The sequence below is a fragment of the Danio rerio genome, chromosome 23, assembly GCF_052040795.2.
Source record: "Danio rerio strain M-AB ecotype USA chromosome 23, GRCz13ab, whole genome shotgun sequence".
Classification (NCBI taxonomy): domain Eukaryota; kingdom Metazoa; phylum Chordata; class Actinopteri; order Cypriniformes; family Danionidae; genus Danio; species Danio rerio.
In genome coordinates this window covers 40,736,916-40,760,546 of record NC_141043.1, presented here as the reverse complement: position 1 = coordinate 40,760,546, position 23,631 = coordinate 40,736,916, and the positions used below count along the sequence as shown (strand labels likewise).

Below are 23,631 nucleotides of genomic sequence, written 5' to 3'. Positions count from 1 at the left end.
CGTCAGTGCATCCCGAGGTCGAATCCCGGCTCGAGGACACTTGCCAACCCTATCCCTCTCTCCCTCCCACTTTGCTTCTCATTACTGTCCTATCTAAAAAGGGCAAAAATAAATCTTTAAAATAGAATAATTAAAAATATATATATATATATATTGCAAAAAACAAAAAAAAATAATAATAAATGACAAAAAACTACCAAATTTCAACACATTTTTACACATACTTTTCATTTATCTTGATTTTCAGCCTTTTCTAAATGTTTCAATATTTTCCGCTAATATACAAATTTGGGCCACTTATTTTTGGACTGTTATCGTAATTTATTTTGATCGATTAGCTCCATATTTGGTTTCAGTACTGACTAATCTAATGTATATTTACAAATATAATATTGTATAAATGTATATTTACAAATATAATATTGTATAGCTTTCTGTAAAAAATATTAATTTATATGAGAGATTTGTGAGGAGTCTACTCGTATATGCTCAGCTATGTACACACACATTTACCCGCAAAACAAGGCTCCAGATGATCAAGGATGCACTATGGACCATTTTCTTGGCTGTATATAGATAAGAAATAATAAATAATTAAGTAAATAATGTTCAGTTTCTTGCACAGAATGATTGTTTTGCATCATAACACCTCAATTCATTGTCAGGAGCCACATGTTCTGCACGATTTTCATTTTTATTTTATATATAAAAAAGTCTAACTAATGTAAGAAATTGCTTGCTTGGAATATCACCTTAACTAAAATAGAAATGAATAAAAACTATACAGGCAAATTTGAAATGCATTCATTAAAATGAACCATTATTAAAAAGTAGAATATACTACCCTGCTGCTATACCTCTCTTGGGCAATGCAAATATTACAATGATAATTTACTGCAATAATAATGTGTGTATTTAAAAAGAAACACCAAATATAGCCAATCAATAACAAACGTATGTTAACACATTGTGCAATATGACAAGAAAACATTAGTACTTTACAATATCAATTCTTTATTGTTTTTAGCATCATCTGCTTTCCATATTATACACAATAAAATCAACATGCAATCAAAAGTCACTTTACATTAACCACACATTGCCTGTTCATCTAAACATATTTTTCCAAAGATTGTCAGTAGTGATCTTATCAAAACACAACTCATTATTATTCCCTTCAAATTTCTGATCAAACACATTCCTCTTCAATCACCCAAATCAGCACAAATCTGGTAAACGACACCTGCATTTCATGCCGCAATCAAAAATGCATTGAATATCCCAAACGCATCAGCTTTATGACCTGCTTATTTGTATCCCCTTTTCAAAAACAATATTGAGCTTACTGTTATAAAATGCGGGACTAATAACGCATTTCTTTATGCTTGAGCTTGTACTATTTTGGTTTTAACTGAATATCGCCTCTTAATATGATAGTTACACTGGTATTGTTATGTTAAAATGTATAAAGTGTCCTTAGATAACATGAAAAGTGCAAATGCATAAATTGCCACAATTAATTAAACGATAAAGGGATAGTTCACTTAAAAAAATGAACATTTGCTGTTAATTTACTCACCCTCAACCCAAGATTAAGACTTTTTATTTTCAGCAAAACATTAAAGATATATTTTTAGCTGAAAACATGGATTCATAACAAACAAAATAATGACCAGCATGCCTTTACGATTTGAAACAATACATACAGGCAACATTACATGAATATTGAGGATAGCAGAGGATTCTGACCATACACTGAGCCAACTGAACATTATAACAGTTAATCCACAGCGTGGTCCTCCACAAGTGGTCCTGAGTGCATTCAGAATGGTACGGACCATGAACCTCTGGAATATCTATTTTGTTTTGCCTGTATGTATTTTGGCCTCTCAAAGTGTTGATACAAAATATTGATTTGCATTTTAGAAGTTGCAGAGGACCACAGTATGTTATAAAAATCTTCTTTAATGTTCTAATGAAAATAACTGAATAAATTCTAAGGATGCACCAAAATCAAAACATGTTAAATACACTGAAAAAATCATTGTAATAATTTGATATAATTTTTTTAGTGCTGGGCAAACAATCACTATTAAACACTTTCAAAATAAAAGTTTGTTTTGGCATAATATATATGTGTGTGAGTAATATATATATATATATATATATATATATATATATATATATAATGTATAGTGATACACATATATATAAACAAAACTATACAAAACAATTTGTTACATAGATATTTAAATTTATACATCATTTATATCTAAATATAAATAAACCTTTTATTTATATAAAATGTGTATGCATGTGTGTATTTAATTATACATAATAAATATACACAGTACACACACATATATTATGTCAAAACAAACTGTTATTTTGGATGCGATTAATCGTGATTATTCTTTGCCCAGCATTCGTTATTTTATTAAATAATATTAAAAAGACTTTTTAAATTTAACAACTTAAATGATAAATATCAGCATAGCCTTTATTTAACTTATATTTTTGATCGTTTTTAATTTTTATCTGAAAACTGAAAACTCCATTTTCAGCTGATAATTTTAGGAGGTGCATCCCAAAAAATTCAGTGCATCTTAATATAATTAACAGCATAAATCTCAAATTTTTGGTTGAACTTATCTATAAAAACTAAAGTGCTTCATCTATCTACAGAAAGAACTGAAAAAAAAAAACATTAGAAATAGACTCTCTTGGCAATTAGAGCTTTTTTTCTACAATAAACACACACACAGACACACTATGGCTGAGAGTTAGACATCAGCAGGGATCTCCACTGCTTGCGCTCGTAGGTCATGAAGCTGACAGCGGTCCTCAGGTCCTCCAGCTCGATGTTGGCGAGGAAAGATCTCTGGAGTTCAGCCTCCACTGAGCTTTGGTCTCGCCCACGGCCCTTCAGGAGGACAACAGCAGACTGACACTGCAGCCAAGCCATCATCTCAGCCATCCGGACCTCGTCCAGACCCACCAGCACACGCCGGCCCCACAGACTGATGTGCAGGATATTAGCAGCCACTCGTGCACTGGGCCGCTGCAGTCATTGAATAAATGAGTCACATTAAATCAATTAATAAGCAGGTTTATTTTCTCAGTCGGGGTTGACAGGTCTTGGTACTAAGTACCATTTATATGACTGATTATTATGACTTATTTATTTTCTCTATTTTTTTAAATCTATTTATTTATTTATTTGTTGGTCTCAAATAAGTCATCAATGCAATTATTTTAATGTTGACGTAATTTCTTATTAAATTAAAAACTTCATAAACTACAACAAATATTATTATTAAATATGACTGGTCTTATTTTAAAAACAATTTAAAACAAATTAACATTTGAATGCGAGCAAAGCTTTCCAAATATTCATAGAAATAAGAATTCATCGCCTTAAAATACACTTAAAATATTTCAATTGTATTGATTATATTTATTTAAAATGATATTAGTTGACTTAATTAAAACACATGGTTGTGAAATTCTCCTGAGCTTTGTAAATGCAAAAACTATATAATTTTTTTTTTTAATTTTAAATAATCAAATGATTATATAAATAATTAAATAAACTATATAAAAAAGTAAAGATAATTAATTTAATAAAAATGTTTAATATAAATTCATAAAAAATAAAACGAAAAATGTATAGATTTATACCGCAAATAATATTGTAAGCTTATTTATATAATACTCACCAATGTTTTGAATAAAAATAGTTAAAGAACTACAAGTAATCCCCAATTAAATCAAACGAAGATAAAACTATTTCTAGCCCATTTGCGTCTTTGCCACCTTAATTTCACGTAAATTTCAAGTAAAACAGCTGCATTTATTTTAATGCTAACGTAATTTCTTATTAAATTAAAAACTTCATAAACTACAACAAATATTAATAATAAATAGATTTTTTTATTATTTAATGTATTCCAATTCTTTGAATGAAAATATGACAGGTCTTATTTTAGGCCCTGGTCTTACAGATCTTATTTTAAAAACATTTAAAAAAACTAATTAACATTAGAAAGTGAGCAAACCTTTCCAAATATTCATAGAAATCAGAATTCACTGCCTTAAAATAAACTTGAAATATTTCAATTATATTGATTTTATTTATTTACAATGATATTAGTTAATGTTAAACAAATGGTTGTGAAATTCAGCTTTGTAAATGCAAAAACTATATAAAAATATTCAAAAATGTAAATAATAAAATGATTATATAAATAATTAAATAAACTATATAAAAAATTAAAGGATAAACAATTTAATAAAAAATTATGTTTAAAATAAATTAATAAAAATACATAAATGAAAAATGTATAGATTTATACCGCAAATATTGTCGAGAGCCTATTTATATAACACCTATGTTTTGAATAAAAATAGTTAAAGAACTACAAGTAATCCCCAATTAAATAAAACGAAAATAAAACTATTTCTAGGCCAATTTGCTATTTTCCCAGCAAAATATTATCACCTTAATATCACAAAGTAAAACAGCTGCTATAAACACATTGGCTAAATGAACATGGTGGTGTTTGCAGGTAAATGCTGTACCTTATGAGGGTTTTCGCGCAGCAGCAGCTTCACCACCAGCTGAACGTCATCAGGCGCAGCAGCAGGAAGTGCAGGCAGTTGTTTTTCCTGGTAACTCCGACTCTCCAGTGTGTAGAAGGGGTTTGGCTGACCGAAGAGCTCATAAGCAATTGCTCCCACAGCCCACACATCTGCTTTACTGTAATCAATCACCACCCCTGGACCAGGCACTGCCATGGACACCTATAGGAGATCATCAGTCATCAATGCACTTCATCTCTGAATAAATTACATTTTCAAATTTGCATAGGGATGTTTCATCAGAGCAAGACTATTATATTTTTCTTATGGATATATATAAGGTTGCTAAATGCTAAGGTTGTTAACTGCTAAGGTCGATATTATTCATTTTTATCCACTTTTCAAGGGCCGGGTTGTGGGGAGGTAGTCTCAGGAGAGAACCCCAGACTTCCCTTTTCCTCCAGCTCGTCCGGGGGGGATCCCAAGGTGCTCTTAGGTCAGACGAGAGACATAGTCCCTCCAGTGTTTCCTGGGTCTTTCCAGAGACCCCTCCCTGTGAGACATCCCTGGAACACCTTCCTAGGTAGGCATCCAGGTATCCTAATTATAGCTAGCCTAATTAACCTAACTTGCCTAGTTAACATGATTAACCAAGTTAAGCCTTTTACTTGCACTTAAGCTCAAGTATCTTGTAAAATAAATAAATATTATGTATGTAAATATTAGTTATTAGAAATTAGTTAAACTACTACTGTGTGTTTAAAGTGTGTTTTGAGAAATATTTTTTAAAAATACAATTTTTACAGGAGACCAAATAATAGTCTGAAACAAAATTATCATAAATACAGCTTTCAAGAGTTCACAATTAGCTCATGATTGATAATGAAGCTTGTTTGGATGCTGTCCTGGGATAGAGCCCTGAGCTCATAAGATCCTCGAGCCGGGGCTCCCTCCCGTTTTTAAGGTGAGAGGGGAGTTTGAGCTAAGGTAGATCTCGAGAGCCACCCCTGTCATGATGGCTGAAGAGCAGATAGTAGTTGTTCTTAAAGAGATAGGTACTAGGTAGGGGCAAGACTATGGTGTTGATTTGGATTAGTCAATAAACTTAGGTTGCATGTTTTTGATCGGTGGGAGGAAATCGGGAAACCCACGTGAGCACGGGGAATTGTGCATACTCCACACAGAAACGTCTGCTGGTTTGGTACAGCCTGGAACCACAGACGTTCTTGCTGTGAGGCTACAGTGCTAAGCACTGGGCCACCGTGTCACCCATCTAGGAAGGAGAAGGAGTAGGGGTGGAAGGGGGATTCTTCAAAGCGAAGATGGTGGTGATACGTCACCCAGGGTATTTGTAGTGGCTTAGGAGTCATCAGATTGGTGCATTGAGAATTGGGTAATGCGGGTCCAGCCACTAGCAATAATAAAGATGTGATCCTCTGGAAATTAGTTTATAATAAACTTCACTTAGTGAGCATTAGAGACTCTTCAAAACACAAAAAAGTGTAATGCATGAACATTTATTGCACAATTGATATTTTTAAATATAAAAAGTTTAATAATTTTAAATTGATGAATACAAAATCTAAGAATATCTCTATCCATGCATCCATCCATTTATTTATTTTAAATGTACAGTTTGGAAAAATTCTAAATTTTTAGAATTCAAAAAATCAAAATCCAAAAAATCAAAATCCATTTAAATTAAGAAAAACAGAATAAACTAAACTAAACTCTTAGAACAACACTAAAGTTGAAAAGTTCCAACATAAAACTTCTTTTCTGCTTATTAAGACCCCGCTGATCCACTTTAGTTGATCTACAATAAAATCATTAATATTGTGAAATATCATAATAATCTAATGTCTAATTTAGTAATAATAAAATATAGTAAATGCTGATATATTTTGAATTCACAATGCTCCTTGAAGCAGAAAAAACAATTTGGTTATGACGCATTAAATGGTCATCAACAACTTAAATCCTTGAAAATGTAATATTTAGATAAAAAATATATACACATTTATATGCATTATATTATCTTTGCATCAAATTACAAAAAAACCCAATTACCTCATATGCAAGGTGTTAGTAAAGTTGTGTTTATGGGAGCATGACAGTAAATTTGACGTTATTCTCTCTTATGGCTGCCGTTATCAGTCTCACACTTTTTATCTGAAAGTCTTGATAACACCATTGTGGAGTTTTTCTTTCTTTATTTTAGCAAATTGTATTGTAAAAAAGTAATTGTTTATTTTTTTTTTGTTCTCTCCCATTCACTGCGCTCTAAGCCCCAATCGCAATTTTATTTTTGTACCCCTACCCCTTCCCCTTGGCCCTTAAAAACGAGTGTTAAGGGGAAGGGCTTCAAAATTTACCCCTAAGAAATGGGACAGCACTACGGCACCTGCACACGTCATCATATGTCATCGCGATCTCTTGTTCATATGAGATCAGATGATCCCGACTGCTGTAGTTATTCCAGTTGTGCTATTTTTAGGTATTTATCTTCAGGAAATCACTGAAGGCATATATAATGTTATCATAATGTTATAATGTGGCAATAAGGTCATAACTGTACTGTGCATTTAGATAGTGGCCATATTCATTTATGTACTGTAAACACACCAAAACAACTTTAACATTAAAGCAGACACTGTAAAAAACTAATTCCTGGCCACTAAACTTTTCTGACAGGGCATTGGAGTGTCATCGAGTGTCAGAATTTTGTGGGACTGCTGTACAAGAGTTATGATTAGGGATTATAGATCGGAAAATTTAGTGTTTTTTTTTTTTAAGTATGATGGTAAAACACAAACGCGGTTATGAATATATTAAAACATGTGCTTGTTTGTAGTAAAAATTCGTAATAATGATAAAAATACTTATTTGTGGATGTCCTTACTTTTGGGTGCAGGTGTGGCTGGTGTATTTTGAGAAATTTTCTTACCTCTTGGTTTCGAGTGTGGTCCTGAAAAATCTTTGATCTTCCCCTTGCCCTTAGCCATACGCCTTAAAGTTAAAGGGCCATGAAACCCCCTCGTTTCAGCAGGGTGTTTTCACACCTCTACTTTGGAAAAAGTCAGAAAAGTGGGCGTGTCCAGCTCTGTTTAGGGGGGAGTGTCGGAGGAAGAAAAGTGGGATGGTGTGGGAGTGTCTATTTGGGTGTGCTGAGTTTGAGTCAAAACACACACACAGAGGAGAAAGTGACAGTGTTTACATGGACATCTGTAGTCGAATTATTTGCCAAATTATTAAATGTTGGACTTTAACTGCAGTTTGGCTCTTTCATTCAGGGAATTCATTCATGCCCCTCGCGACAGACAAGATATTTGATTCGAGGAACTGCTCTAAGCGTGTATTTTTCATGCAATGTTTGATACCGCACGGCGAATGAGAGAAAAAAACCCTCCGCATTTCCCGGAAACTTAGATGCATACGGCAGGTAGCGTCAGAAAGCCGCGTGTGTTATTCCGGTCACAAAATGCAGTAAAAACCCTACACGAGGTTAAAGTTTGGTTGTGGTGCTAACATGTTTACACTCGGTGCAATAGTTAACTTAGTTCGATACGAACAAACTGAATAAACAAAGAGCACTGGTCGCTCACTTACCAAATCTGTAGAGACAGGACAATCACCAGCAACTAGAGCCGCGTCTTTATGAAGAGAAGACTACAAGCGAATCCGTATCTCAGCGTTTGCAGATGAGAACAGCTCTCAGGTAAACAATAATCCGCCTTAGACACGCAAGTTATTGTTGTCGAGTGTCGCGTACACTGTAATCCACGCGTGACTCCAGATGAGCTCTCACAGAGAGAAAATGAAAACAAAAATTAACGGCAGCAAACTATAAAAGCACCACTTCACGCTTGTTTTGCCAACACAACGTGGCGTCTCTGTCGTCTAAACACTGTGACAGTGATGAATATTAATGAAGTTGCACAATAGAGCGCGCTGATTGGTTTGAACCAAGCCTTACTCATGCATTAATGCATCACACTGTAAGACGTAATAAGACACACTCTGGCACAGGCGTCCAGTCTGCACACTGGAATACAACGCTATTATGTCATGACCGTGACGCAGCTTCAAAAATTAGTTTCAAACCGGAAGTACGAATTTGCTTGAAATAACACAAAAACAACCAATTTACACTTTTTAGTGAAATATAGGTGTCCTAATAGTGTTTTTAGCAGTGTGGGACACATATACGACTGTCAACAGCTCAAAAAATGTGTTTTGGCGTTTCGTGACCCTTTAAAGAGAATTGGGACTCCCCTACCCCTTCGCGGGAATGCACAAAACGAGGGGTAGGAATAGGGGAAGGGTAAAGGAGTAGAACTGGGATTGGGCCTAAATTTACCCAACTATAATGATTCCTGCTGCTGAAAAGAAACACGGAAAGGTGAAGCACCCATTCGAGCAATTTCTCACCTCAGGTGCCATTAGACAGGAGTTTCCCCCTCTGTTCACCCACCAGCTGCTGAAAGGCAGTTTGAGGCCTGAATCCTCTGCTAGACAGCAGCCAAAGTCAGTGATCACCAGCCTAGGACACCCAGCTTTAAAACAAAAACACAGTGTTTACATATAGCTGTGTAAAAAGTGCATGGCAAACACAGAGTCTCTGAGCTCTTACTGTTGTCGAACTCCAGGAGGATGTTGTCTGATTTGAGGTCTCTGTGAGCGATGTTTTGTCTGCACAGATGATCCACTCCCTCCAGCAGCTGCAGGAACATGAGCGAGGCCTGCGTGCGCTTTGGCACACACACCTCCAGGTACTGCCGCAGGGTGCAGGGGTAACTGCAACATCAATCAGGGTTTATAGGATAAAAAGTGTTTATAAATATACCACAAGCATTATCCATCAAAAAATGAGTGCAATGGCTTAATCGCATTCAATATGACAGAACTACTAAAGTTTTCTTTGGGGTCAAGTAAACAATTTATATTCTGTTTAGGAGAAATGTATATAATAAAATAAATAACATGACAATAATTAGTAGTAGTACTAATTAATGATCTTTTTGTTTGTTTAAATGCACTATAAGTAGCATTTAAATTACTTATTATGACTTATTACATTTTAAAGGTAAATCAATCATAAAAATTATCATTCATTATTAAGCATTATTGTTTTTATTAATTTATTAGTAAATAGCAATAATTATCATCATCTTTTATTGATATTATTTGTTATCATTTTACAATAAAATGCTTTAAATAAATAAATACATACATAGAAATACACATATACAAATACACAAACACATATATACACATGTCTGTGTGTTAAATAAAAAAGCAGTATATTTGATGTCATTTCTAGCAATCACAAAAAATACAAACAAATTATTACTTATTTTAATTAATAATCATGTACTTACTTTACGTATTTAAATTTTATTTAGTTTTTATAATAATTTATTAAGTAAACAAATAATTATAATAATTTATTTATATTATTCAATTTATTTATTAAATATTTGTTAACTAAATTACTATTGTTAATAATAATAATAATAATAATAATTAAATAATAGAAAATATAGTAATAAATAATTTACTGTTAAACTAAGGCCCAATCACAATTCTACCCGTTAGTCCTGTACCTTACCCCTCGTTTTGCGTATTCATATGAAGGGGTGTCCCAATTCTCTTTAGCTTGAGGACATAGAGCTAAGCGGAAGGACTAGATACCCCTTCAAACTGAGATTTTTCAGGACCACACTCGAAACCAAGGGGTACGAAAATTTCAGAAAAGTCAGAAGAAGCACAAATTAGTATTTTTTGTCATTATTTCAAATTTTTACAACAAAGAAGCAAATGTTTTATTATATTCATAACCGCGTTCGTGTTTCCTAATAACTCCTGTAGAGCAGTCCCACAACATTCTGACACCTAATGACACTGGAATACCCTGTCAGAAAAGTCTAGTGGTTAGGAATGACCTTTTTACAGTGTCTGCCATAATGTTAGTGTTGTCTTCGTGTGTTTACATAGATGAATGTGGCCAATGTGTAAATGCACAGTACAGTTACGAGCTTATTGCTACATTTTATGGTTATGATAACATGATATATGCCTTCAGCGATTTTACTGTAGATAAATACCAAAAAAATATGCAACAGGAATAACTACAGCAGTCGTGATTGTCTGATTTCATATGAAGCAAAAGATCATGATGGCATATGATGACGTGTGCAGGTGCTGTAGTGCTGTCCCATTTCTTAGGGGTAAATTTTCTAATTCTGTTTCAAGGACCAAGGGAAAGGGGAAGGGGTAGGGTTATGAAAACACAACTGGGATTAGGCCTAAATGTATATTTATCATACATTGTTATTTTAGTATTCTTTCTACTAATTTATTTTTTTTATTCTAAATATATAATATCATAGTGTTTTCATGTTTTCTCACTTCTTCATCACCAGGAACAGTGAAAAAAAGCTCATCAGGCTCCGCAGTGCATTTGAAGCTCATCAGGTTGTGTACTGCATTTGAAACTCATTTTAATTATAAATTTAAACAATTAATTTTATAATTTTATTATAATTATTTTTTTAAGTTTTAAATTGTATAAATTTTGCAACGTTAAAATAGTTTCCTAAAAAATCCAAAATAAGTAAAAGATGTTCATTATGTGCTTGGCCCCGTAATCGCTGCTTGCAGCTAGATTTACTATTATCATCAGTGTGTTTTCATGTTTCCTCACTTCTTCATGACCAGGAACAGTGTACGGTTACTGCCTAAACCATGTGGATTGAGTCGGGTCGGCAGGACATCAGGATACTCCTCGCGAGCTCCAGGCAGCAGCGGCACCTCCGCAGTGAAGGCCCGGTACACTGTGATGACGTTGGGATGAGCGCTCAGTCGTTTGGGCACCGCTCCAAAGTGCCTGCAAAAATAGCAAAGCCACTGCAATCATTCAGTCTATTTTAGGACCGTGTGGCTCCACTAAAGTCACAACCTACCCGTTCAAAGTCAGCTCTCCTTGCTCTTTTCTTAAAGCTTGTGGGCATGAAGGAACTAACTCCATGGACATCGAGCGGAGGATGGCATCACTTGATGAACCAGCCTACGGGACGGTATCACATTATGAAAATCAGAGTTCCCGCTCTTTCATGGACACCAAATTTAGGACTTGTTAAATTCAAGGTTACAAAATTAGATAGATTTAAGATGATTTTAAGACCTTTTTAAGACCATCATGAATATGAATTTTCAAACTTATATGGGGTTAAAAATTAAGCATTTTTTTCTAACAGCCAGTAGAAAAGATTTTTATGGTCCCCTCCAAAAAAAATCTAATGTTGTTATTTCTTAGCCACAATTTTTAAATAATGTGTCAAAATAAGTAAACTCTAGTTGTATAAAAAGAGTTTAAAAAATTGAGCTAATAAATTTGACTTGTTAAAGGTTTTATTGTTGCTGATTGGATGACTGGAAAAATAAGACCTGATTAAAATGATTTAAGACCTACAAGACAATATTTCAGTGATTTTAAGACTTTTTAGGACCTTGCAGGCACCCTGGATATCAGTAATAATTTGAAATAGAACAAATTTGTGATTCACACACCAGCATATATAGCGTGATAAAAGTCCTTTCTGTACTTAACATTTCACTTACACTTAATATTTACATTAAAATGTCATCTTAATCTTTTTAACATCATAAACATTATCACAAATATTCAAAAAGTATTAATAAAATATATTGTTTGTCATAATTCTTGTATAAGATTTAAATTTAGATTTTTTAAATGACAAATTTCTTTTTTTTTCTTTTTTTTTGTTCAGTTTTTGAAAGCAGCACAGTACAATTGTCAACTATAAATTCAAGCACTTTCAAGCACCTATGTTTGTTTTTAAGAACTTTCCAGGCCTTGACTTCATGTCTCTGAAATTTAAGTAACCTGATTTGGAAGAAATTTAATTATTATTATATTTATTTATTATTATTTTTTTCTTTGACACACAAAGGTGCTCTTGGAGCTTTGTATGAGTTTCTCAGGATCATTGCTGTCTATGGAGGATGAGGGAGGTGTCAAATTTAATCTAAAATATCTTAATTTGTGTTCAGAAGATGAATGAAGGTCTTGGGTCATTGGAACAAAATGAGGATGAGTAATTAATAACAATATTTTCATTTTTAGCTGAACTAACTCTTTAATAATGCTAAAATGTTCTAAATTCTTACCCCAATGTTCCACATCATCTTCATTGCCAAAGGAAAGCTTGGTGAAGCAGAAAGTCGAAGCGGTTCTTCTTTCTTATTATCATCTTCAGCTTCTTTCTGGTTTAGTTCCACCAATGAACACTTCTTACTCTCTACAGGAGGAGCAAATGGAGCCGCAGCCTCATAAACAGCTGCGTTACAACCTTTCCCGATCTGTTTCCCAATCACATAATCTTCCAGCCTGTAGCCGGATGTAAAGGGCTTCGGAAGGCTCTGAAACTTCTTCTTTCTAAATACAGCCTACAATGAAAAACAGTGTGAAAAGGTTTTTTTCACAGCAGGGGAATTTTTCATTAGTTTACTGAAATATTTATAAGAATGGAGAAATTGTATTCTGCATACAGTTGCTTGCACTCACTTTATAAATGCACTATAAATGTAATTTGCAAAATATTTTTAAACCATCACCATTCTATTTACATTGATACTTGTGATAAAGATGATTTCCACTGCAAACCTGATCGTGTTTATTGACATTCAGAAGTACATTTGCATGTATTTGCATGCGCGCACTTAGAACATGGTTTTATCTAAAGCAAAAAAAAAAAAAGAAGTCTATTTAACAGGTAATATTATAACAAAATGTGAATGTAATAAATTTAATAAATTTGTCAATCATTATTATTATTATTATCTATTTACAATTGTACAAATATTTTCATAGATTTTATCAAAAATATCACTATTTTTATGCATTTATAAATTTTATAATTAATAAAGATAATTAGAATTATTGTTATTATTATTACTAATGATATTTATTATTGCAATATTTCTATTGATAATAAATGTACGTTAAAAATAACAATTATTATTTTTAATACCAATATCAATAGTAATGCACTATAATTATAATGCATAATAAAGTAATTATTCATTAAAATATAATTAAGAATTTTATCATTAGTTGTTTTTACGTAACGTTGATGTTATACCCAAATAACTTTTTTTTATTATTTACCATTAGTTTAAAATGAATGCTTTTGACAATTTTTATATAATTCTAAGAACACGTTTTTATCTACACTAATATATTTATTTATTTACAGCTCGTACATTCCTTAGGAATTAACTGCATAGTTAATGTACAGTTCATCATCATCATCATTATTTCATATACAGCAGTTTGTCACCTGTATCTCCTGACACAGAGCAGCGCTGGTTCTGTCCTCCTCCTGCTCCTGTTCAATCAGACCCAAACCCACCCCAAACGCCAGGAAAACCGCCCTGTTTCTGGCAGACCCTCCTCCAATCACTCTCCTGAAAGCTCCGGACTGGAGCTGCGCGGCCAGCCCGCTGACAGACAACCTGAAGAAGCGGTACCGGCCGGGCAGAAAAGTCTGCGGCTGGACGGTGCGGGTCGGCCGGGACACACGCAGCCTCTCACCGCGGAACTTCGCTGCGACCCGACCGGCAGGTTTGAGAAGTCCCAGCTGGAAAACCGACCTGCCCAGCTCCAGCCCTCGGCTGAGAACATGCTTTACTGACATTTTGAGCCAAATAGAGAATTAATATTGACTATGAGAGGAAATCTGAAGACTTTTACGGACCTAACTTCTCCTTACATTCATCAAGGGTTGTGTTGTTTATGTAACGCTGATTGGTCGGTGAAATGCTTTTCGGAGGTTTCAAAATAAAAGCTGAAAGGAAATTATTTCACAATAAAAGTCAATAAGGTTTACAAAAATATATTTTGTAAAAATATTACAAAATATGTTTTATGATGCACTGTGACATTTAGTAAATTTCATACTGTAAATATATAAAAACTTTATTTTGATTAGTTATATGCATTGCTAAAACAAAACACATTACGTTATACATGTAAAACTAAGTGTATTTATTCAACTTTCAGATTATGTACAAATCCATAATACTGGTTTTCTGGTCCAGGTTTACAACATGAGTTACTCAAAAACTTCACATTTATTTATTTATTTATTTATTTATTTATTTATTTATTTATCTATTTATCTATCTATCTATCTATCTATCTATCTATCTATCTATCTATCTATCTATCTATCTATCTATCTATCTATCTATCTATCTATCTATCTATTTATTTATTTATTTATTTATTTATTTATTTATTTATTTATTGTGTGAAATAATGCAACCATACTTATATTTAGTGCATTAAATTTTTTTAATTCTACAAACTTCATTCATTACGTGGCCATCTTTTATGAGACACAATACATGTTGATTATTAATACATTAAAAAAGACATAACGAAATGTATTTCACAATAAAAGTCAAGACAGGTGACGTTTAAAATACATTTTCGATTTAAAAAGAAAATGACACTAAGTCTAACTAACCTCACAACATTTCAGTATAAAATTACTGTTTTTAGATGACCCATTTCCCTTTTTAAATAGTAAAATATATGCAAAAATATCAAATATTTAAATCATTTCAAATCTAACTTTCCTACACATTTGCTTCATATGCTTATGTACTCATATTTAATGGGTTTCTTTTGTTTGTCCTGATTGGTAATCCAGAAATTTCAAGAGAAAGCCTTCAAAATAAAAGCTGAAAGAAACCTATTTCACATTAAAGTCGAGATTGTTTATATTCCATATAAGCTCAATAAATAATGGCATTATTTATTGAGTCAGCTAAGTCAATTGTTAATCCCCAATTCTTCAGATTAAAATTATTCTTATTAGACAACACATATTTTAATTGTGGAATAATGGTATACAATTCAAAGGTTCAATACAATAAAAATATCTATTTTGCACATTCGCTTTAAAACATTAAATAGTTTCCTTTTTTTTTGTTTAAGGTCTTTAAGAGCCTGAATTTTTATGGTGATTGTTAATTGAGCGATTTACAGAGATAATTTACCTGATATTTTAATATAAATATTCAATAAAAAAAACTATTACATTAAAGGTGCAGCTTTCAAGTTTGACACTCAGTGGTTGAACTAAGCATTTTAGTCCCTGTTTTAAACACACGCAAGCCCATGTTGCCAGATTTCACGACACCAACAGAAGTGTGCCTAACTGTTGAGCCTGAAGGCTGATTCAAACCATGCTCTAAATAAAAGCTTCTATTTCTTGCAGCTGAACAACAGGATAAACTGACAATAGTTATATCAGCTTTATTCTGTGTTAAATGCTAACAATGTGATTTTAAATGCCTTTATACTAGATATTTATTGCTTTACTACTAAAAGCAGCAGTGGCAGTTCACCTCAGATCCTGAAAATAAAATAAACTGTTTGAAATTGAACTTTATAACTATGACTCAGTGCAAACCAACACATAAGTGATTTAGCGTGTACATTTAATTATTATTTAATTAGATTTTAACCTTATCATTTCGCTGGAGTGCAGTAAGTGCACTATTTTGTGCTTCTGAATGGCTGCATTTAAATTTCTGTCTTATCTGTGTTACTGCGTATCTCATCACACAGCGTGTTGTTGGGAAGCAATCACAATGTAACCTGCTACACCTAATGTTTACGTCTGTAAAATTTATATTATTTGCTATATAATAAACTCATGTGGAACTCTGAATCTGCATCTCATTTTGGAGTCTGCTATTGTCCACCGGAGGTCGCAATTCCTTCATGGATGTACACTTTGAGAATCTTCCTGACTGAATGACTGAGATGCATCATTGACTAAGATACGTCATACGTCAGTGGGCGGGATAAAAGAACCAAAACAATGACAGCGTTCTGGCATGTAATGCACATTTTCAAGCAGAATATCTGACTTCAGCATTGTTTTTCAGATAAACAAGAATGTTCACTTAGCATATTTCTTAAATATAAACAAACATGGTATTTTTATGCTTCAGAAGAGTCAAAAACTTACATACAGCACCTTTAAGTCAATTATTAACCTGACTACACTTCAGAAGATGGTAATTATTTATTAGTTTATGCATTCATTAAATATTATTGTAACATTTTAAGGGTTTTCTCTTGCTCTCAGGTCATCTGGGCCAAATGAACATGGCAGAAGCTCCTCCACTGTCATTTGTTTGAACGATCCATCAGTTTTTGACAAGTAAACGTCCCACTGTGAGCCAAACTGGAAAAGACAGATGCAGAGAGATCAACGTAAGGTGAACAATAATTTCCGCATGAATTACTCTTTAGTAATTCTGTGCTTTTTGTTCAGTCACACCCACATTTCACAAACACATATTTCCTAATGCAAGAGTTGACTCATCATTTGGCTCTGAATGATGAGCGACTGCAGATTTGTAAAGGATAGCAAATACTGTATGACCACAAAACAGTCTTATGTTGCACATGTATATTTGTGAGAATAGACAAAAATACATTGCCAAAAACCACAGTAAAGATCATGTTCCATGAAATATTTCATAATGTTTCTTGTGTAAATATATCAAAGCTTTTTATGCATTGCTAAGAGCGTAATCTGACAACTTTGTGTATTTAAAATAATGATTTTTAGATGCAAGCATCAGTATGTTAGTCTTAAAGGTCCCGTGAAGTGCTGAAATGTGCACTGTTTTTTGATGTTTGACATAATCTTAACCGAAAACCAACGAAGAACGGGTGGGACATAGTATAGCTCCTCCCCTTTTTATAAAGCAGCCAATAGCGTTTTGTTTTATGACCGCTCTGCCAGTGAGAGTGGTTGAGCTTAAGCAGGTCAAATGCGAAACTTCTTGAAGGGGGCGGGGCACTTCAGATACTAGAGAGCATTTGATTGGTCACGACTTGATGAGAAACTGAAAAATTTAATTGACATGTTAAATTAAAATTTAATTAAATGTTGATTCATTTAGGCGGAGGTGACAAACTACAAGCTTTACATGCTTATATCCCTTTTATATCTTCTAAACACAAATGTTCTCACCATTTTGGTCTGTACTATAAATATCCTAAAAACAAACAATACTGATTCTAACGTCTAAAAAACTGTACTTTAATTGTAACGGGACCTTTATGGATATCTTTAAGCTAGTGTGCTCCAAAACAGTGACAAAATTCTCATTAGGAAGAATATTCTCATTAGATGTAAACATTTAAAGCTTGTAGATTGTCACTTCCGCCTAAATGGATCAACAATGTTTTTTGACATCACACTTCAGTTTCTAATCAAATTTTCAGTCGAAAAACGAAACGCTACTGGCTGTTTACAAGGGGGGAGGAGCTACTCTATGCTCCGTTCTGTCTATATATTTCAGTTAGTGTTGCCAACTTAGCGACTATATTTAGTGACATTTCAGACCTCCGTAGTGACAGATTTTCAAAAATGCGACTAGCAAAAAAATCTAGCTACAAATGTAACTTTTTTTACTGTTACTAAAGACTTTATTGTGTCCGTATGATACTGTTTCTGCTCTTCTTAATATGTTGCTAGTGATGCATACGATTTAGCAGCAAGTGTGAGGTATTTCCCTGGTAAAGTCAAACCTTTGCTTCTCCTTTCACTCAAAAAAAGGTAAAGATTTTTGCTGCTTGTACAAACTACTTATTTTAAATAATCTGAAACAACCGAATTCTTGAGTTTTTTTTTTGTGACAATTTAATTGTTGTTTTTTGGAACTTAATCGATTTGTGTTGAGACAAAACAAAGGAATGAGTGGGACCCAGCTATTTTTCAGTGTTGTTTTTAATTTAACAATACAATTTTATCATTTACTCTTCTCTTACGCTTATATTGTTCACAAATCACAGACTTTATTAGCACCAGTTTCTGCCCTTATCTGAGTTTATTAGATTTGAGAGATTACTGTAAATACACTACACTAATATACAATATTAAAACAATAATAAATTTGATTAAATTTACATACATACCCAATCAATTTGTGTTGGGACAACAAAAAGGAATTAAGTTAACATTCATTTTTACAAAGCAAAGTGGATTGAACAAAACAATAGAGTATTGTGTTGTTTTAGCTCAATTTTATGTAGTAGTTTGCTCAAAAGTAGTTCTTGAGTCATTTTTTGAGTATATATATATATATATATATATATATATATATATATATATATATATATATATATATATATATATATATATATATATATAAAGCGTATCAAACATAAATAACAAATAAATTAATAATAAAAGAGAAATAGTTGGATTTGATGACATCAGGAATATGCAAAATAATGCATGATGTCATCTAGTGACATTTAATGACTTCGAGTAGAGCTTAGCGAATTTCTACATATGGTTTTAGTTCAAGTTGTGTCACACATCACACGTCATCACATGCACTGTTAATGATTTTTGTATGTGCAGTATGTTGCTGTATTTTAAAGTTACATTGTGAAAGTTACTGTGTATTTTACAGTAATGTAAATACATAAACAGCAAGATAAATGGTGCTTTAAATGTAAAGACAGTATTTTTGCTGTAACTGACTTACAGTAAGCTACTGGCAAACTGCTGCGAGTTAGCAGATTCTGCAGAAAAAGGTTAACTGTGCATATTAATTAGCTTGCCAGGGGACCTTACAAAGTCATTTTCTTAATGTTTTGATTTTTTTGAATTCTCAGATTCCAGATTTACATTATACTAATATATTAATAATGTTAAAGGGACTAAGCAGAAGGAAAATTTATGAATTTATAATATCAATAAGATACTAATATCTCTCAGTCAAACATGATCCTATCCAGACAAATCAAATAAATCAAGGGAAAACCTATTTATTCAGCTGCTAGGTGATGCATAAACCTCAATTTCCCAAAAATGACCCTTATGATTGGTTTCATGGTCACATATTTCTAAATGTCATAAATGCATAATTGTATTTTCAGAAGAACAGACCTCTCTCATGAATTGCCTGCAGGCTCCACATGGAGAAATAAAGCGATCTTCAAGGTCACTATACACAGAAGAGCAGACAGGAATAATATTAAAGACTGAATGAACAGATTGTATTCCTACCACATGTGCTCTTGAAATACCTGGCGATTGCGATGGCTTTGAAGGTGGTGTGTCCCTCTGACACAGCTTTTGAGATGGCAGTCCTTTCAGCACACAATCCAGCGGTGTAACATGCATTCTCTACATTACAACCTGTTAAGAGCAAATCAGATCTTTATACCAATTGATATGGCTTGTATTATCTGTTTGCCTTCCTTCTTGTAAACAATTTTATTGGATAGTGGGGGGTCAAAAATGTTGGAATTTTTAAGCATCAAAAGAATTAATATAATTATTATTTTTTTAAAATGATTTTATACTTAACTCTGTTTTTTCTCTTCTGGAACTAAAATAAGGAGCATCATACAACCTTGATTTAAATGTCTAATCAATAAAATGTCAACAATAATAATGTAACAAAAATGATTTGATGACATACAAAATACTGATTTATTGTCAATACTTTTCACTTAGCTATTATCCTTTAAAGGAGGGATGTCAAACCCAATTCCTGGAGGGCCTCAGCCCTGCACAGTTTAGTTTCAACCGTAATTAAACACACCGGATCAAACTAATTGAGTCCTTCAGGCTTTTTTGAAACCTACAGGTAAGTGCGTTGGAGCAGGGTTGGAACTAAACTGTTCAGAGTTGCGGCCCTCCAGGAAATGAGTTTGACATCCCTGCTTTAAACCATAAAGGTTTTACCCATTTTTCATCAAAATGTTTTTAAATACACTAAAAAATGAATCTTAAGGCTTGTAATTTTCATAAAAAAACTGATGTGTTCTTTAAAATTATGTGCATATTTTCTTTAAAAAAATGACTTTCTGAATTTTTAATATAAAATATTGAGTACATTTTGCTAATAAAATCAATATATAAATTTAACTTATTTTTTTAAGCAAACCAGTGCAGTTATTAGGGTTAATTTGTGGAATGAATTAAGCTACAATTGAGGAAAGATGGTTTCATGTTTATTTTAAGAGAATTGACTCTAAGCAGATTTAATTGAGATGTTTGCATTTCAATCTCAACAAAGCCATCGATTTGATTATATTTTGATGGAGCAGACCAACAGTGAACATGTTAAGAGGTAAGCAATAACTAATAAACAATTAATAAAACAAATTATTTTTGATTTTATTGTCTTTTTTTATGAAAGATATACTATTTATGTAGCTTGGTAGCTCAATAGCTAGCTCATGTAACTCAATAGCTTGTTAAGGAGCACATCAGCCAGATCACTGATACTTGTATATAAATATTACGTATGTTGTTTTATTTTTACATTAATACATGTTGTGTTGTGTGGATGATGATGAAAAATGTTTTACCTATATTTTGACATTTTATTTTCACAGGAGTTTCTGAAATATAAAATTCAACACTTTGCTGACACTGGTAAAATGTAAATATATGCTTTCTATATACATAAAGTCACTTCAGTAAGTATCAGTTCATGAATCTAGTTTTTCACACTATAGTTTTTATAATGTTTCACTATATTTATTTAATTTAGCAAATAACTGCAATTTTTTTACTCCTCTAAACACAAATTCACCATATTGGACTGGTTTCTTGAGGATCATGAATACTCTATCTATCTATCCATCCATCCATCCATCCATCCATCTATCTTTCTATCCAGCTTACGTTCGTCCATTCATCCATCCCTCCATCTATCTGTCCGTCTATCTTTCCATCCATCCATCCAATCTATCTATCTATCTATCTATCTATCTATCTATCTATCTATCTATCTATCTATCTATCTATCTATCTATCTATCTATCTATCTATCTATCTATCTATCTATCTATCTATCTATCTATCTATCTATCTCTGTCCGTCCGTCCGTCCGTCCATCCGTTCGTCCGTCTGTCTATTTTCCATCCATCCATCCATCCATCCATCCATCCATCCATCCATCCATCCATCCATCCATCCATCCATCCATCCATCGTTTTCCATAAATAAACTATTATTTGTAATGAAATTACTCCAGCCTTGGTATGGATAAAAAATGACCCAGGCACCATTTTAACCACAGAAATAAACCCTTGACATTGTTTTTTCATCATGAAATTTGGTGACTTTTTCTAAAATGACCCCAGCATAGGCAAAATTGAATTAGCATTAACAAAATCACTTTCTAATTTTGTACTTTCGTGAAGGCAATAGGGTACAACTGTTGTCCTTAGGATCAATTTGACCTGCCAGCTATAAAACTATTTATGCACCACAAAAACTATTGGCACGCATACGCACACTCCAACACACACACTTGTACAGCTATCTTTATCGTGACTTCCTATAGATGTAATGTAACGATGTTGGTACTGTACAGACTGTATATTCGGTCCCCCTAACCCAACCCTCACAGGAAACATCTGCTTTTTTACATTTTCAAATGACTTATTTCTGTGTGATTCATGATCCGTTTTTCTCGCAAGGACCAAAAATGGTCCTCATGGGGTCAAAATTTACTGGTATAGCTAAACTGGGACACACACACACCTAAACATTCTCAGGGTTAATGAGGTTGTTACTTCATGATAAATAGCTAAATAAGTAAATAGTTTTAAGGATTTAAATTAAATGTTGAAGCTTTATTTTAGAGGTTTAGTGAAAGCGGGTCATTTATGTACGAATTTCAAAGTCAACAGGCTCCTTTTAAAAACATTTCCTAACAGTTAAACATGCACAGTATTTGTAGATTGTGACATTTATGCAGTAAGAACACTTAATTGTATAATAAAAGAGTTTCCTCACCTGTGAATACAGTTCCATCGCTTGTTAAAACAGCTGCTCCCACCCTGAACCTGCTGTAAGGACAATACGCCAGCTTTCTGGCTTCCTGAGATCTCTGAACAAGCACTTGTGGGTTACAGCTACTCATAATGCCGCTGACTGGAGACTCTGTTCCTGCTGCCAGGCACTACACGGCTTCAAGTCACAAGTTAATGTGTGTGTGTGTGTGTGTGTGTGTGTGCGTGTGTGTGTGAGAGAGACTATTGAAGGAGGAAATTAGTGATGCATTGAGTCTTTGACGCAATGTCAACAACACTCAATGTCAACAATAGAATTTCACAATTACGTAAAAGGAAATTACACCCAAAAGTGAAAAGTTTTAAGAGTTATTTAAGAGTTATGACTTTTTTTTTGTCTCCAGCAGATAATAATGAACTTTTTTCAGCTGAAATTGTGGATTTATGAAAGACAAGTTAACATCTACTGGCTTTTTAAGAGTTAACAAAAATATGAAGGTGAAGTCAAAATTATTTGCCCTCCTGTGAATTTTATTTTATTTTTTCCAAATGTGGCCTAACAGAGCAAGGAATTTTTCACAGTAATTCCTATTGTATTTTTCTCTTATTTCGGCTAGAATAAAAGCAGTTTTAAATTATTTTAAAACCATTTAAGGTTTTAAAGTCAAAGGTAAATATTATTAGCCTCCTTAACCCTCTACCACACGCATTATGATAAATCTATTATATATTTGACTGTTTTTCTTTTCTTAAAATGGCTTAACTTGAAGTGCTGTAAAAAATCTTTTTGAAAAATTTATTTTGTTAACGTGCTTTATGAAATGTTGCCATACGGCAACAATGTCCAACAGTGGATCTAACTTAGATATTTCAAATGGAGAACTTTCCTTATAAATAATAATTTTGTTGTTTGAAATGATTTAATTGGTGTTGCAGTATTATATGCTTGAACACAGAACTCATAAATGACATCTTACACATACTTTTCAACAACTCATATTCCAACAGCTTTCATTTATTCATTCTTTTTTTGCTGAATATTATTAAAAACAAACAATATTGTAAGAATTTGATAAACATTTTTTTTTGTTGTTGTGAATGTCATCATAACTTACTGGAGGTGATGTTTCAGATTTTTTTTGTGGATCTGACAAAATTTGATCCTT

General features: G+C 32.9%; 2 protein-coding genes across 3 annotated transcripts; both read right to left on the bottom strand.

Moving 5' to 3' along the window:
* Window positions 1–2,531: 2,531 nt before the first annotated feature.
* On the bottom strand, window positions 2,532–14,415 carry pink1 (PTEN induced kinase 1). 2 transcript variants are annotated; one of them, NM_001008628.1, is given in 8 exon segments: window positions 2,532–3,061; window positions 4,582–4,803; window positions 9,013–9,137; window positions 9,215–9,378; window positions 11,288–11,470; window positions 11,547–11,650; window positions 12,775–13,053; window positions 13,947–14,415. In NM_001008628.1, coding segments are annotated over 8 exon segments (1,725 nt in total). In that variant the 5' UTR covers window positions 14,304–14,415; the 3' UTR covers window positions 2,532–2,770.
* Window positions 14,416–14,947: 532 nt separating this feature from the next.
* cdaa (cytidine deaminase a) lies at window positions 14,948–22,666 on the bottom strand. Its single transcript, NM_001351715.2, is given in 4 exon segments — window positions 14,948–16,871; window positions 19,599–19,656; window positions 19,739–19,850; window positions 22,470–22,666. Coding segments are annotated over 4 exon segments (420 nt in total). The 5' UTR covers window positions 22,597–22,666; the 3' UTR covers window positions 14,948–16,748.
* Between the last annotated feature and the right edge of the window lie 965 nt (window positions 22,667–23,631).